Source organism: Micropterus dolomieu, linkage group LG06 (genome assembly GCF_021292245.1).
Source record: "Micropterus dolomieu isolate WLL.071019.BEF.003 ecotype Adirondacks linkage group LG06, ASM2129224v1, whole genome shotgun sequence".
Classification (NCBI taxonomy): domain Eukaryota; kingdom Metazoa; phylum Chordata; class Actinopteri; order Centrarchiformes; family Centrarchidae; genus Micropterus; species Micropterus dolomieu.
This window is the reverse complement of record NC_060155.1, coordinates 29224578-29241252: the sequence shown is the minus strand read 5'-3', so window position 1 is coordinate 29241252 and position 16675 is coordinate 29224578. Positions and strand designations below refer to the sequence as shown.

General features: G+C 45.5%; 1 protein-coding gene across 4 annotated transcripts in view; it reads right to left on the bottom strand.

Moving 5' to 3' along the window:
* LOC123971865 (discs large homolog 1-like protein) overlaps nucleotides 1-16675 on the bottom strand; it is a 101125-nt gene that overhangs the window by 6571 nt on the left and 77879 nt on the right. For 3 of the 4 annotated variants that reach the window (XM_046050889.1, XM_046050891.1, XM_046050892.1), the window contains 6 exons: nucleotides 11441-11494; nucleotides 7522-7572; nucleotides 6315-6439; nucleotides 5086-5255; nucleotides 4537-4673; nucleotides 2332-2476 (listed from right to left, as the gene is read on the bottom strand). In XM_046050889.1, the coding sequence (XP_045906845.1) occupies nucleotides 2332-2476; nucleotides 4537-4673; nucleotides 5086-5255; nucleotides 6315-6439; nucleotides 7522-7572; nucleotides 11441-11494 (682 nt within the window). Of the gene's footprint in view, nucleotides 1-2331; nucleotides 2477-4536; nucleotides 4674-5085; nucleotides 5256-6314; nucleotides 6440-7521; nucleotides 7573-11440; nucleotides 11495-12158; nucleotides 12255-16675 lie in introns of all 4 variants that reach the window. The other variant, XM_046050890.1, reaches the window with a different exon arrangement.

Sequence of the window (16675 nt, the reverse complement as noted above, 5' to 3'; positions counted from 1 at the left end):
ATCTCCTTCTATCAAAGACTTGCATCAGGATGGGCTACTTTTGGTACATCAAGCATGTGACATAATAATGAGACATTATCCGGCGTTACGTCGCCTACAGCCTTTCTACTAACGAGGGTTTTGTCATCAGACGCATCAATTAATACGTTCTGCCTGTTGACATTTTGTTGATTTTGTAAAAGCAATCAAAGAGCGGCCATGTGGATTAAAGGAGTTATTAAACACTAGCTGGTGGAAAAGTAAAGTTAGGAGAGTTTATTTAAGTCAGGATGCTTCTATAAAACACTTTTCCCATCTGAAATTAGGAAATGAACACCGACTTAGGAACTGATAATCTGTAACGGCCTTTTTCCTACATCACTCCCTAACCCTTATTACCATGGTTACCAAGCTGGTTAGGACGTTTCTGTAATACGGCCCCGGGCTCCTATCTGAATGTGTAGAGAGCCAGAGCTGCACTTTCACTGGTCGCCGGGATCTAAAAACTACATGAATAGAATCAGCAGTAAAGTCTAATCAAAATCGCTGAAAACTATTTTGCCAAAAATAAGGTTTCAAAAGAGTTTTTCCCGACCGGTTGTTCTTCTACTACGCATGCTTCACCACTTCCACACATGCGTAGTCGAAGTACAACAGACCCTTACGTCCGTAGAACCACACGACTGGCTGAAATATGATTCTAGACAGGATAACCGCCATCTTTGCTGTGATAGAGTGGCGCGTCTGCTCTATGCAAAACCGTTCTCTTCCCAACTCGCTGTCGAGTCGTTGAGGGAAAGTAACGGGGAGATATCTGAAGTCTGTTTGATCCTTTCAGTGATTGATCACCTGATCACTTCACCACTCTCTCCTGTCCTCACCAGTCCAGGATCACTTTGTCCTTCAGCGTCTCCACATTAAGGTTCGCCGAGGGAGTCGCTGGGAACAGGTCCGGGGTCCGTGCTCCGGGTGTGTTTCAGAGGAGCGGTGCGTCGCATTAACTTTGAGACGTGGTGTGTGATCAACGCCACCGGGAGACATTCTGCTGTCCCGGCGGAATTCAACACTAATTCAGGGTCAAAGACAGAAAGTCAGCCAGGTCACATCTGAACCAGAAGAAGAAGCCCCTCACCGCAGGCTTCCCTTTGTTGTTTGGCCGGGGAGAGGAGGGAGCTTCAGGACGCAGCTTTGACCCGGACCAACACAGCCCCCTCAATCACGAAGGGAAATCTACTGTTTAAATGTGGCTCAACTTTTGCTGCACAGCAACGTGATGACATCCATCAATTACCTACACGCAAGACCGCGTTCCTGGATGAGTATGTTGTACCATGAACAGGTCTTTGCTGTTTAACTTGTGATGATTGTCTGATAATCCCAGGACACCACACTCCCGCTCATCTCGCCCTCATTGGCTGCTGCAGGTTTCTGACCAGAGGCTGCCCGATCCAGTCAGCAACCTTAAGATTCTGTCTGTGAAGCCCTCGCACTACAGGATCCTTTGGACAGATAATCAGCCTCGGATCGGGAGCGCCAACGCCACAGTAAGGAGGGTGAATCGGTGAATTGTCCTCCAGTGTTCGGCAGCATAAACCTTCAAAACCATTCATCTGTTCCTCAGACTGGACTTCCTGGATCGCATCTTGTCATCTCCACATTGTGAAGTTTGAACGCCTATCAAGTGATCTGGTCCGCCATCAAGTCTTCATCGCTTACACACATGCAAACACCGGAGACAGGACGCCACTCATTGTCAAATGAACCTCAAAAGACTCAAGACAGGGACCGACAAGCAGTTGTGCTCGTTTAGATTTCCTCCTATAGAGGAGCACAGGTTGGTTTGTGCTCCACTAAAGAGCTTTAACAGCGACTCAATTCTCTCCAAAATAACTTGGACTTGAAGAAACTATCATTTCCATTTTCCCCAAATCATTTAGGCTACTGAATTATTTCTACACAGAAAACATTTAATCCTAATCTACATAATGAAATGATGAATTCACAAGTGAAGTAGGAATAATTGGTACATTAGGAAAACGCACAGCTGTCATATGGCTAATATGTCGCGTGATCCACAGTCTGTTTCTCAGACACAACTCGCTCGGTCCTGCACAGCCCTGTCCATTTCCTGGCTTCTTTTGTCTTCTGTGACAGATAACAGCACATCATTGGGTTGTGGACAAAACAGGACATTTGAGGACGTCACCGGTCAACATTTTCTGGACCAAACAACTAAAGGATTGATGGTGAAAATGATGGATAATGGAAGTAGCCCTGTAACTGAATGTGGTTCTGACGAGCTGTCGGTAATGATCCTGTGTTTGTGCAGAGAAAATAAAGAGCAGCACTCACAGTTGGTGAGGTCGGGCGGGGCGAAGCTGTCGTTCATGAAGACACTGTTGGGTTTAGCCACTTTTAGGTAGACCACGTCCGGAGTGTTTTTCAAGGCGGTGACGGCGTGTTCGTGGCTCACCTCCTCCAGGCAAGCACTGTTCACCTGCACACGGAGAGGAGACGCCAAACATTTATCTACTGAGAGCAAAGACAAGCTTAACAACATGTATTCACGCTTCAAAAAGACCCTTTTCATTCTCCGTCAGTTCCAACACCTCACTTTTAATTCTGTCACTAATTTTCAGTTCTTCCGTGAGCTGGATGCCACGTAATTTCACTCTACTGTGACCATAAAGTTATCTTGAATGTAAGTCCGGCATGCGTCCTGTTTCAGATTTTACTTATGATTTATAGCTTTTATCTGCTAAAATCACTGAATCAACCCGGCCTACATTTTGGGACAGGCCTTTAATTCCTCTCCCAGAAAACTGAAATAGGCAACTATGAAAGAGTTTATTTATTTCAAACAGAATATTACTTCTTTTTCCTTCTATAAAAACCAGACCTGCGTTTATTAGTCATAATGTGTTTCCTCAGCAGGCGGCTGTTTGGGACTCTGCTGTTAAATTAAGTTTTACTGTAAACGGATACGGAGCTATTTAATTGTAACTTTGTGATTTTGCCTGAACTACAAGCGTCGCTGGCTTTGCGAGGTGAAATCTCTGAATTTTCTGTTCAATGTCAATAATGTGGTTTCACAGCTTCAGCTGTATTTTTTGGTGTCATGACAGAAACTTCTTCTGCTAGTAAAACTACTAACAGCAAGTTGTGGCCAATTATTATTCTAGTTTACCTAACTTGATATGTTGTCACATCCAATTTTGAGGAAATAATTACCAATAACAAAGTGGAATAAAAGACTGGGCAATAACACAATAATAACTTTCCTTACTAACTAAAGTTAAATACAGGCTTGATTTAATTCATTTGAATTATAAACGAATCTGCACTTAATTTCTCTTTTAAAGATATTTATTTTGTTGAGGGAAAAGGACTGAAAAAAAGATTTTACTTAATTTTCCTCGTGCATATTTTTTGAAAAAAGATTTGATCATAATGGTTTTGAATGTTCTGCCTCAGATTTGCTGTTTGGCATCAAGTGTTTCTTTAAAACCACAATTAACTTTCACTCAGGAGCAAAAATCAGCCTTTCAACAAAAGAAATGATTTGACATTTATCCTAAAAATAACCGATCAACTGATTTTAGGGATGCACCGACATGAAAACTCGAAGCCAAAACCAAATATAATTTAAAACGTGCTGAACACCGAACAAGTACTTTCACGCTTATTTTGACTTTTTTCCCCCATTGCATAAATTAAATAGTCAAAATGAGCTTTTTCCTCAGTGTTTCCTGCACTATGGTGGGGGGTCCGGGGCCCGAGAGGGTCCGGTAAAGTAAATCACATGAGTCCATTTCCTTTTAATGGACACATGTAATATATGTTTTATACTTCCTGTGAATATAATCCAGTTAATCTTATTTCCATCCTGTACAGACGCCTTATTTTGAAAACCGGACGTTGTCACATGTGTTTCCTCCTCGCGCTAAATCCATCCGGTCCGACCCGGTTTGATAAATAATGTTGTAACATGAAGCCGCTCTTCATACTAAAGAGACAAACTGACAGGATAAAGTCTCTAACCTGCCCGTCAGCTCGCCCTGCGCCGCTTCACTTACTGTAAAGGCTGGAATACGTGCGCACTCCAAATGTAGGCGCGGCTAGTTTAATCTCCTTCTCACAGACGAGAGACAGAAACACTCACAGCGGTTCTTTTCTAAGAAGTCAGCAACAGATGGAGCCGATGTGCCGGGAGACGATTCAGCAGAACAGCGTCTGCAAACGGCTTTAAAACGCTTCAACGCCGCCGACATGGCAACGCGACTGTTGGGTCTTTAGACACATCAGGCCGAACACAGAAAGTGCTGTATTTGCTGTTTTTAGCCGATTAATCTCGGTGGCCGAACATTCGGTGCATCCCTAATTGATTAGAAACATTTTACGGTGATAACATTCTTGGCCACCCCAGGGGAAATATATTTTTTAAAATATTTTAAATACTCTACATACTAAGCCCAGAAAAAGGATAAACGTGTCTTCAGAGCAGGAGACAGGTTAGCAGCTACACTGCAATATTCCTGATAAAGCTGTAGCTCTTACAGCCAGCAGTTTGTCTCCGATCTGCAGCCTCCCGTCTTTATGTGCGGTTCCTCCTTCGATGATCTTGGTCACGTAGATGCTGTTGTCGCCCGGGATGTGCTGGTTCCCCACTCCGCCTGCTATACTGAAGCCCAGACCTGGAACACAGCGAGGACCGGGACCAGAGGGGGGAGGGGGGGAGACTGTTAGAGCGGTGGAGAGCCTGGCAGCAGCAGCCTGCACTTCACACCAAGATTTAAAAGAGATCACAGAAACACGCTGCTGCCAATTTAACACCGGCACAAATCAGGACGCATAAATGCACAAAAGCATATTTCAGGATGTTTCCGTGGAAACCGAGGCTTTGTTCCTGAGCCCGGCTCCTTGTCTGAATAATCATGAGGCCCTGAGGGATTTCACTAAAGCTCCTCAGCAAGCAGAGACGATCCAACAACACATCCATCTGAACGCTCCTGCTGGTTCCTGCAGGAGCTGCAGGACGCCGTTTAGTTTCTCAACCTGCTGACGGAGAATTGAAATCCCACCTCGCCGTTTAACCCCTTCCGTTACCTTTGGGTCCTTTCACCAGCTTGATCTCCATCACTTTCTCAGAGACGGGTTTCCTCCGGCGGACGTAGAGTCGGACCAGCGATCCGGCCTCCTTCAGAGCCTCCACGGCCCGGCTGTGGGTCACGTCCCGGACGTCCACCTCGTTGACTCTCAGGATGACGTCGTTGACCCTGAAACGCATGACGCACCAGGCTGTCAATCGTGTCAAACTAAATCAAAAACAGGACTGAAGAACAGAGGCTGTGGCGATCCGGTCAGTCAGTTTACAGGAAAACACGTTGGGACACGTGGAACTCTTTGGTTTAAATACACGGGGGCCAACCCGTCAGCGGAGGGCTTTATCTTCCCTTGTGTTTAGCCCTCTGCTAACTTGAATAGGTGTAAAATAATAATCATGCGGCTCGTCTAGACGATTAAATGGGACACACAAAATACATAAATGCTGTACTTCAGATTCAAAACAGCGAATCTCGGCAAAAGCTGTAAACCCCTGTATATAAAACTAAACATAAAAATGTGTTTGAGCTTTCAGGGGGAACGGTTTCAGGGCGCACAGCAGGCAGTGCCGTCACTGTGTGCAGCTCAGGCCGTCACACTGAGACCAGGTTTGGGGTCAGCGTCTGTGTCCAGAGGCCAAAACCAAAACCCGTGTTCTCCCAGTCTAACTGCGTCGGTAACGCCGCAGCACTGTTTGTAACCTTCGGCTCGAGTTTCACACGCCGTATCCTCCAACACCAGCTACACCGGCGTGGTTTTTAGTTTTATTTGTAGGTCTTTGTTTGCACACGGTCCCTGCTGGATTTAAATCTGGACTCTAGTTTCTTGCACTGTGAATTTATGTGTGAATAAAACTGAACTTTCACTTTTCTTCTTGTTTCTGAACTTTGTGTTTTTATTTAAACTTTCCGTCCGACTCTTTCAGTCGGACACATGAGCCTCACCGACGACTGACAGACCCACAAACAGGGTTCATGATAGAGGCAACCCGAGACCGAGGGAGGACCACCAGGATCAGGTGCGTCAGACTCTGGCTGCTGCATTATAAATGAAATAGTGAAAGGCAGCAAGACGCTGCAGGGGGTTCTGGGTAAAAGACACCAGCTGCTTTTGAACAACGTTACATAAATTCAGTTCTTTCTGATTCTGATAAAATAACGTCTTACTAAACCCTGAACCTGATCCTGGAACTAGACCATCACCCAGCTGACCTCTTCACAGGCGCGTCTCACCTGAGCCGTCCGTCCTGGGCAGCGGCTCCTCCAGGTATCACTTTGGTGATGAAGATGCTGGGGTCTTCACCGATGTGGGGGTTGTCTGTGCCGCCCGCGATGCTGAAGCCCAGTCCTGAGTTCCCCTGGACGCACAACACAACGACGACATGGTCATACAAACACCGCTTTCAGCAGTGAGCCGACAAAAACAACCCAATCTCAAGAGAATTACAATCGACGGGTTGCTGATGGACGGGAAAACAAAGAGCTGCGGTGCTCTAGTGAGTGTTTAAGGCTGCAGGACGCCGTCTGTGCGAGTCAGAATAAAGTAGATGAAGGAACATGTCTATGAAGGTATCAGGTAAAGGACATCTGAAGTCACAGAGGAATGAATCTGACAGCTACAGCAGTTTGGAAAACAGCCACATTGATGGATTTACTTTATCAGAGCGCCGAGTGACGGAAAAAACATTTTGTCAAATGTTCATTCTGCAGAAAAAAACCAAAAAAAAAAACCATATTGTACAAGTTTTTGTCTGTGACTTCAAATGTACTGACACACGTGTGCGTCCATTAATAGTCAACAGAGGAAGAGATACGTTCGCTGCTCGAGTCCGAACAAGAGGTTTAATGACGAGAAGAAAAACATCTACCACCACCACCAGACTTGTTCTGTCAAACTCTGATTAAAGAAAAAAGAAAGATCTGATTTTCTGTTAGCGAGCTGTGACATAACTCTGCTCCAGCGGTTGAATCACTGTCGACGCTAACGTATGAGCGTGAGGCGCGTTCAGCCTGCAGACACACCGACAGAGACGCTGTCGTTTCTGTGGGCCTCAGCTGGCAGAGAGGCTTTTTATTCACGCAGCGCTGATCATCGTTTGCACTTGAAGAAGCACAGCTGAATTAGGACAACAAGATAAAAAAGAAGAAGACATAACTGAAGATAATCAAACTAAAAAAAAGAGTCTGGGATTAAAACACAGCTGCATTAAAAAGACAATACGTGTGTTTGGCTGATTCCCCAGATGTCTGACACACAGTTTGTAAAGTCACCAGAGTTTCAAAGCTGTAAAGTCGAAGTCCATAAAAGCAGCGAGTCAGAGTGAAATGAGCAGCCTGGAGTCTGGGCCGGGTCAACCCGCCGCTCGTTTATGTGAGCAGGCCGCTCGCCAACAACGCGGCCGTGACTCGAAGCAAACAGGACGGCCGCTCGGCGTCTTACCCTCTCCAGCGTGATCTCCTCGTACTCATAATCAGCCTCCGTCCCGTTCACCTGCACACACAGAACATTCACCAGTTAATTACCCGTTTACTCGCTTTAATAACTCATTTTCTCATCAGGAGGTTTGTAACCTGCACATTTTATTATTTTATTGCATGAAACTATTTGACAGCTGAGAGTCCAAACTGCCACATCTGGATCAAGTAAAAAAAAAAAAAAGGATTCTGTTCACAAAAAGCAAATGATTCAACAACTCAACTACCAGACTCGAGTAACGTGTTTTCTTCATACCGTCCTGTCATTTCAGCCTGTTTTACACGGCGAATGATGCATCGGAGCGACAAAAAGCTCACGTAAAAGCTGAGCTGCTGCTGACAGAAGTCTTTGTCTATAATGCTGCGCGTCTAATTTGCAGTTAGCCCATTTAGTGTTGCTCCAAATGTCATTTATTGAGCTTTTGTGAAGAAAACTTCCAATGTTGTCATATTTTATGACATCAGCCTAAAAAAAAAAAAAATCACCACCTTAATTAAGTGATTTCTTGGATTAAATGAGTCGCCTTTTTTTATTAAATCGCATAGTGGTCAAAACCACTAACTTAATGTTTTACTTTTCGCTGTTTTAAGTCCAAAAATCCGCCTATTTTGTTGCTCTGAGTCTCAGCGGGCGCCATATTGATCAATACCTGGGAGCTGCCTGCCTGCGGTCGTCTTTTCCTGCAGAGGAAACGTGCCGCTGTGGAACACACGGTCTTTTTTGTCATTTTGTGGCCGACCCGTTGGGGATATATAGACATGCAGCAGGGTACCAAGTGAAAGGTCTGCTCAAGCCGGATCACTGTGGGATGTGTTCTCCACCTACAGGCCTGTAAAGCGTGGGAGCGCTTTTGGTGACAGGAATGTTGATGAATACTCACTGTGTTTATCAATATTTCAATGTTTTGTCATTTGGAAATAGGATGTATGGACAGTACAGTCGTGTTTTAAAGATATCTACCAATAAAAGTCAACTTTTAAACAGTAAATATTGCCAAAATATGGACATTCGCCAGTTATATTTTGAAAATATTGTATGATAACTGTTGTATTTTAGTTTATTTTTTATCAAATTTACAGTTAGAATTGCATTTTAGGCGTATTAGAAGATATTCAGGTGCATTATAATCCATCTTATGATGGTTTTGATGAAAGGATGAAAATATCCCTTTTTCTTTATTGCATCTCCATTTAGTCTAATGGGAAATATGTTAATTTAGAAAGGATTTATATTCCTTCCAAAGGAGACCAGAATTACGCATCTAGGCCAAATGATTGAGGAGTTACTCCAGAGTCATTATTTATTTAAGGCGTTTTTCCAGGAAAAGGGCGCCTGTCCTTAACCCTCAGAGGCGCGCGGCCTCTGACACGTGAGCAGCCGTCAGTTCCTCCTAAAACAATTCTCACTGATTAGTTGGATTATTGTAACGACCTTTAATATGTGACGGCTTCACATTTGGTAACAGAAACATGTATTTACTCCTTTACATCAAACGCGTTCGTCCCGCTTTGCGGCTCATAAGAGAGGCAGATGAATGAAGCAGTAGAGAAGAGTAAGGTGTCAGAGGGAAGTTTAGGAAAGCTCGCCGCAGTGCTGCATGAACTGATTTGACTCTTGAAGTCTGACGTGGTGAAAGCGGAGCCGGCCGCAGGAAGTAAGCTGCTTTTTCAAACCTCCCTTTTCTTATTTTCTTAACATCTCGCTCTTCTGCAAATTAAGCTGGCAGAAAGATAAAGCAGGGTCTCGCTGACAGCAGCCAACGTCTCCGGCTTCTCAGAGCCAATCGGAGGCCAGGCGGCGGTTCAGACTCCGTCGCCAATTTAATTTAGACCGAACGTCCGACGCCAGGAACGAGCCCGACAAGGACAGACGGAGACGATTTACGACCGGACGAGGCGGGAAACACTCGGCCCGTCCACCCGTCCTTCAGCTCCTTCACACACAGACATAAAAAGGTCTCTGCGCTCCTGATCCAGATAAAGGTTCAAAGTTCATCTCTGGACTCATCACAAGGTGCATTTAGCAGCTGTTCCCGAGCTTTCACTCATGCTGACGTCAGAAGAAGATCTTCATCAGCAGACACCAGTCAAACAAGGGCGAGGAAAATGACTTGGCGTGCAGGAAACATGTCATTCGGCTGATTATCACAACAACAACACGCTGAACTCATCTCCTACAGATAAACAAAAACATCTTGTATGATTCAATAAGGAGAGTAAAATACTAACAAAGATTCAATTTAATCAATCTGCAGGTGACGAATTAGACAAATAATAATGTTTATATATATTATTCGAGATTATTATGTATATTTTTATAAACTATGGTAAAAATAGCTGCAAAATAAAATCTGAAAGTTGATAGACTTGAAGTAAAATCATTTCACCTCAAAGGACTTTGGACCTTGTGGTGATGGGGAAGAGCTCCAAGATCAATCTGTGTCCTGCTACAGTTTGAACAACTCAGGGAGCTTTCATACTGCCTTATTAGGGAGTATTTGAACCAATCAGCCGGCTCGCTGCGCTGCCTTTAAGGGCGCGGAGCTGGAAAGGGGGGGGGGGGGGGGGGCAGATTTGATCCGGCTCTGAGGCGAAACGTTGGGAGTAACAGAGCCGGAACGACGTCTGTGTGAAAAGCCACAGCCGGCATGTTGTGTTACATGGACGTTTTTTTCTGCTGGTTCCAGAAAGCCGGGCGGCTACGTGAAAGCGTGCACGGTTGCGGGGTTACAGCCCAAACGTTTGTTCAGTATAAACGAGCGAATGCGGCATTTCGGTGGATGTTCAGGATCTAGGGGTGGGCGATGTTACGATATTAGATCGTGAACGATTAAAATGTCTTCTCGATCTGCCTTTTCAGAGGCGCCGTTACTATCGTGCTACAGATTTAGCTCTGACCGGCTGCTCGGCCTCTGGGATTTACGGAGGTTGCTGATGAACAGAAAGTGTCACTTGTTGCTAAAGTAACCGCGGCTAACTAGCTGCTGTTATAAAATTAGCTCAGTTAGGCTAGTGGTCCTAGCTGACTAACTGTTAGTTACTCTTCTACTCAGGCACCGGAGGACGGCGTAACGTCAGAACCGGAGCCGAGCGAGCGGCGGTCAACAAATCTGTGCTCAGCAGCTTCCCCGTAAACACGGCAGGAACGGGAACCAACAGGGAATACAGTACCGAGGTTATTACCGAGGGATCCGTCAGGCTATTGGCCAACGTTACTGTAACGTATCTGCAACAAGTCCCTCCCTGTCTTTGTGTTTTTAAACATGCAGAAGCAAACAGCACGTTCTTCTTCAATGGGAAAATTAAAAAAATGCATATTAAAGTCTTTCATATGTTATAAGAACAATTAATTAATTGTTTAATTGAATCATTAGGCTGTATTGTATATAGTTAATAAAGTAGTGCTACTTTTCTCCTTTAAAGATCGTGATCCTGAAATAAATCGTGACCTGATATTTTTGCCATTTCGCCCTCCTCGTCTGAAAATGGCTTCAGTTCGTCAGCCAGAGCTTTTCTGAACCATAACCGTAAGAATCCACCGTTTTACTGCCACTTATTTGGCCACTAGTAAAATTTACTTCAAAGCACGGAGGACTTACATAATGTTACATTTTTTGGAAGTTAAGCGTCACGGCAGTTTGTCTATAAACATCAGCTCTTTGAGTTTTGTGGTACAATAATGAAGTTTTGGGCCCTTTTTGTTTGTGCTGCAGGCGTCATTTACAGAACCGAACAGAAGGGTAGAGCATATTTTCACGGTGCTACAGGAGCCCTGTTGAGTCTTTGAGATTATCAGGTTAATGAAGCGGCTACTAAGCTGAATATTTCCCTCGATATCAAACACAAACAATAAGACGTTACATTTCCTTTGCGGGTGAACTCACATACGGAGGCGTGTCCAGGCTGTCTGCGTTGACCACCACGGGGGGAGGATTGGCCTGAGGAGAGAAGGACGCATCGCAGAGTCAGAGGAAACATCACAACACATCCAGCCCCTCCAAAAATACCCCGAGCAGCCTCCCACAGAGCTCCACCCCTGCAGACACAACACAGACTGAAACCAAGCTGTCCGCCGTGCAGCAACTAAAAGAGCGACTCTCCTCATGACACCGCAGACCAGCTGAGGATAAACAGGAAGGATTTGAGCAGAGATTAGTGAGCACGCAGCGCTACGTACATGGTGGCATTTCACGCTGCAGAAGATGCAATGCTGAAGCATGAAGCCTGAATCAAACAAATCAAGTCCTGAAGGATGGCGCCGTCCCCTCTTCTGCTGCTTCTTCTTCTTCTAGGTTTAAAATTCGACCTCTAGCTCGCTCACTCCTCTCTAACTCTGTTCCCCGTCTGCCTCGCTCGCTCAGTTTCTGCCCCGGGAGGAGCCAGATGGGCTCTTTAAAGTCACTGTTTCTGTCTCTAATCTGCTCACTTCATCAGAGCCACAGCTGGACGGCAGACACGGAACTAAAGTCCACACAAAGACGACGACAAACACGAGCAGCCAAACAAACGCAGAGACAGAAATCTGAACATGGAGACGGTGCAGAGAGAAACACAAGAGGAGGGAAATAAAAAACAACAACAACAACAACAAAAAAGAAAAACCTGTGACGTCGGAGGGATGATGGTGGTCTCTGATGCGATTGGCGAGACTGGGATCACAGGGATTATGGGAGAGGAGGGCGGGTTGGTCTCGGCCTGCTGAACAATGGCATGGTGGGGGGGTGGGGGGGGTCACAGGTTAGACAGACACAGAGCGGCACAGATGAACAGCAGGAGGATGGAGGATGTGTGCATGTCCACGTTTAACCGACAGGTGTTTTTATTCACGTTCAGGTGCCGGATGGGAGGAGCTTGACACACAGGAGTGTCGGAGAGGTCGGCCAATCACAGGAAGACGCTCTGCGATTGGCCGACTACCTGACACTTGATGCGACAAACTCGGCCCATCTGCTGCCCTGAGGAGATTAAAGCCACGCTGTCTGACCTGGTGTGTGTGTGTGTGTGTGTGTGTGTTAAATCCCCCCCGTCCCTCAGCAGGGGGCGGATGTCCTTTTTGTGATTATTGAAGAGCAGCAGATATTTCAATCCGCACACCAGAGACAGCACAGAAGGTCAAAGGTCAACATGTTTTTAGTAAATTGCCCCAGTGTCTCGCTGTTATCGATCTCCCCGATGAACCGATCTTACCACATCAGCCTGAATACATCCAGAGATCATTAAACAGTCCTGTTAGCGCCCCCTGTAGGCCGGACCTCGGAGGTTTTACCCCAAAAGAAAATTTTGTCTATTATAAAGTTAAATGCATTAATCTGGTGCAAAAATTAAGAGGCGAGATCTGTGAACAGTTTGATGATAAAGACATATGTCTAAATATAAAAGGTGATGACACTAAAACCCAAAATCAAAGAAGAAATTATTATTATTTCCCAGCATGTTAGTATTTTTATACTTTTAATGGACACATGTTTTATACTTCCTGTGAATATAATCCAATCAATCTAATTTCTAAACTGTATATATGTTGTGTTAACACCTTACTTTAAAAACCGGACGCGTGTCCTCTAAGCAGAAAGTCCAACGCAGTCTGATTAATAATATTGCGTGCGGTTCTCGTGTCATGTGCAGTTCAGACTCCACAGCGTCTCTTCAGGTCAGACTCAAACTGCAACACTTGTCTTTGCAAAGAGAAAATGAAAACTCTCTAACCTGCCTGTCAAGCTGCTCTGTGACCTTTCATTTACCGTAAAGGCTGGAATACGAGTGCCCTCCAGACTTAGGAGCGGCTAGCTTGACCGTGTTGTCAAAAAGAAGAGGAAACACTCTGTTCTAAACCTTTAGTTCACGTCACCGTACGGACCTCAAACCATGTGTCCTTCATAGAAAAGCGGCCGTCTCGAGTCGAAAAATATTTTCATCATGTTGAAACTATGGCGGAACAAATTAGCCGTCCGCTACAATCTCAGTAATTAAGAGTTAGTGTTCAACTTCCTTATTAATGTAACACTTCTATATTTACATGTTATCATTTAGGGCCAAGTAGGGTGTGCTGGAGCTTTCAGAATAATCCCAGGGGTCCTATTCAATCTTAAATTCCTAGACCACGGAGATGATCCTTTATTAATTCATTAATTTATATGCCCATCAATGCTGTGACAGCAGACATGAATTAAAATCAATGTGATGTTAATGTGTGTAGTGTCCCATTGTTCTGAGGGTCATGACCTCTATAACTGCTGTTATTAATTTTACACAGGCAGAAGCAGCAACCCAGACTGGATCCAGAGTTTCAGAGCAGCGAGTTATTAATCTAACACATTCATGTTTCAGAACATTTTACCTGAGCTCTGTCTCCACATCACAGAAACAGCTTTATGTCCTCTGACTAGGCTGTGGCTAGGTGTTACGGATACGTGGCGCTGTTGTAGACGCAGCGCACTGCCTGTTAAACCTCTGACATTTTTATGACTAAAGTTTCTACCTCCTGATGGAGCTTGCAACAGTCACGTACTGGGCGACACACAAAGAGTTGGATGAATATTAATTATATAAGATATATCACATATTGAATCAATGAATTTGATGAATGATGCAATATAGAAATATTCAATAATTTATGTGGACAATTCACAATGAATGCATGGCTGCAATAAATGTATTGTGAAAACAGCCTCCACATGCTGCTGAACACACGGTATGAAGTCTCGACTCGCCTTTGTTTGGTTTTCCACTGTGGAAAAGTTGTACCTGTTTCCAGGTACGTTTTTTACGTATCACCTCCGTCTAACTGAGAAGTTAAGAGGTTGAATTGCTCACAACTTGTAAATTTATGCAACCTGTGAACGTAGAAGTCCCTTCTCCTCCATGACGTACACGAACTCTTTAAACGTGAGGACTGATCGTCTACCTTTCCAAACCCTGGCCTACGTGTAAAACAGTAATTTAGAGAAGAGCGCGTGAGGCGGCCTTCAACACTGTGACCTCTATTATGCAAGGCAGGACCTCGTGAAGCCGCTGGCAGGAAGCGCCGCTCTCTTTCGAAGAGGCTTAATTGTTGTGCTGCAGCAGCAGAACTCGGGAGCCCGTGGAAACCAACAGGCGCTAAAATTAGCCCCGGCACATCGACCACATTGATCCGCCAGCCCTAGTTCTGCAGCGCCGCTCGGAAACTGCTGACAATGGGGCTTAATTGCTCCCAAAGAATACAAACTGGTGTGACAAAAAAGCAGCAACACACAGAGGACGGAGTTTTAATCCAACGAGAGTGGCGGCTGGGAGTGAGCGCTCCCGCAGCGACGGGATCTTTGTGCTGATGAGATATGATAAACGAGCTCGTGGTGAATGAAGAGAGACACAAGTGAGGCTGACCAGGCCCAGAACAAACCTCTGCTCTTCCTGAAACAGTCACTCAATAAATAAATCAAGCAGATCAATCAACAACCATCTGCATAATTGATCAAAGTCACGTATTGAGGACTGACAGCATTATCTCTTTTTTGTTAGTCGGACTAAACGAGACATTTGAAGACGTTAAACATGCAAACTGTGCTGAAATAATAAAAAAAAAATACATAAAAATAATCAAAAAATGACTGAATGAGAAGCCGCAACAGAGTTTGATGGATGAAGCAGAATTTAAATGCAGCAGCAGAAAGACTGTTTTCAGCTGCAGGGACACAACAGATGTCACGACATCGACGGCCTCTATTGATTCCCCATAAACGGACACACTGTAATAACACACACACACAATGTGCAGCCAGCTCTGAATGCGATTTATCAATGAAGCAGAATGACCCCGAGCTCCTCAGTCACCTACAGGGCAGCTCAAGCGTCAGGGGGCAACTTTTTATTCTCGTGCCCACGAGTCACATTCTTCAAACTGCTTTAGAACAAAAACTACAAGGTTCCTGCACTCCTGGAAGTCTTACTGAGATGTACAGCAGATCAAAAACTGACAGAACCAAAAAACCACAATGCACTGTGGACCAATACAAGTACATAAACATAAAGTTGATCTACAACGGGTCCTCAGACTTCACTTAAATAAAACGAGTGATCAAGAGAGTGCAGGATTGTTGGTTCTTCAACAATACTGAAAACACAGGCGTGTTTTTCTAAACGTCCCTTTGATTAAAGAAAAGACGCTAAACAGCCTTTAACTTTAAATATAAGAAATAGAGTCGACAACTGTCGAAATATTGATGAAAGCCTGGAAGGATCTCAAAGAAAACGACATTCAACACCAACTTATAGTACTTAGATATTCTGTCCTGAATACTTTCTTGTACCGACTCGGTGCTGCGTGTACTCCGAGCTACGAGCATCAGCACTTCCCCTCCAAACCACCAGCACAGAGGGTCCCGGCCTCAAACGAGCCCTCAGTGTTGCAGTACCTTGCTGAAAGCGAAGGGCACCCAGGGTATTTCCGGCCTGCCCGCTGCGTGGCTGCTGTTGACCACTTTAGCGGTACTCTTGGTCGGGCTTTTCTTGACGCTGTCCCGCAGGTTGAGGAAACGGCTGCGAGCTCGGAAGGACGCCGGCACCGTGCGGGCGGTGAACGTCGCCAGAGACCCCTGGACCTTCGGACAGCTCGGCTGCTGCTGCTGCTTCTGCTGCTGCTGCTGCCGGTGGAGCTCGATGGCGTGCTGCCTCTGTAGCGGGTGCAGGTGGGCGATGGACTCCTGCAGGTTGATGTTGACCCGCGGCAGCTTCTTCTCTGCGCCGTTCATGGCCTTGGAGGTGAACTCCTCCCTGGGGTAATGTGTGGTCATCTTCCCGATTGGAGGAGCAGGAGGTGGTTAGATAATAAATTATGGATGCTCCTTCAGATCCGGTCTGTTCCGTCTCCGCGGTGCGACGGCAACAGATCCCAACCCAGTCCTGTTACTCCACCACTGAAGCACAACAACACTCCCTCCTTTCTTTCTCTCTCCCCCCCGTGTGACACCCTTCCTCTTCTCATTCTCCTGCCAATTAATCGGCTTCAGCGAGCGTGGCACATGTCAGCACGAGGGGGGGGCGGCTCCACTCGCTGCATGAATAATCGATGTTGCCCCCGGATTCAGACACAGCGACATGCATGTGGGGGGCAGCGGGGGGGGGGGGGGGGGGTGGCGGGC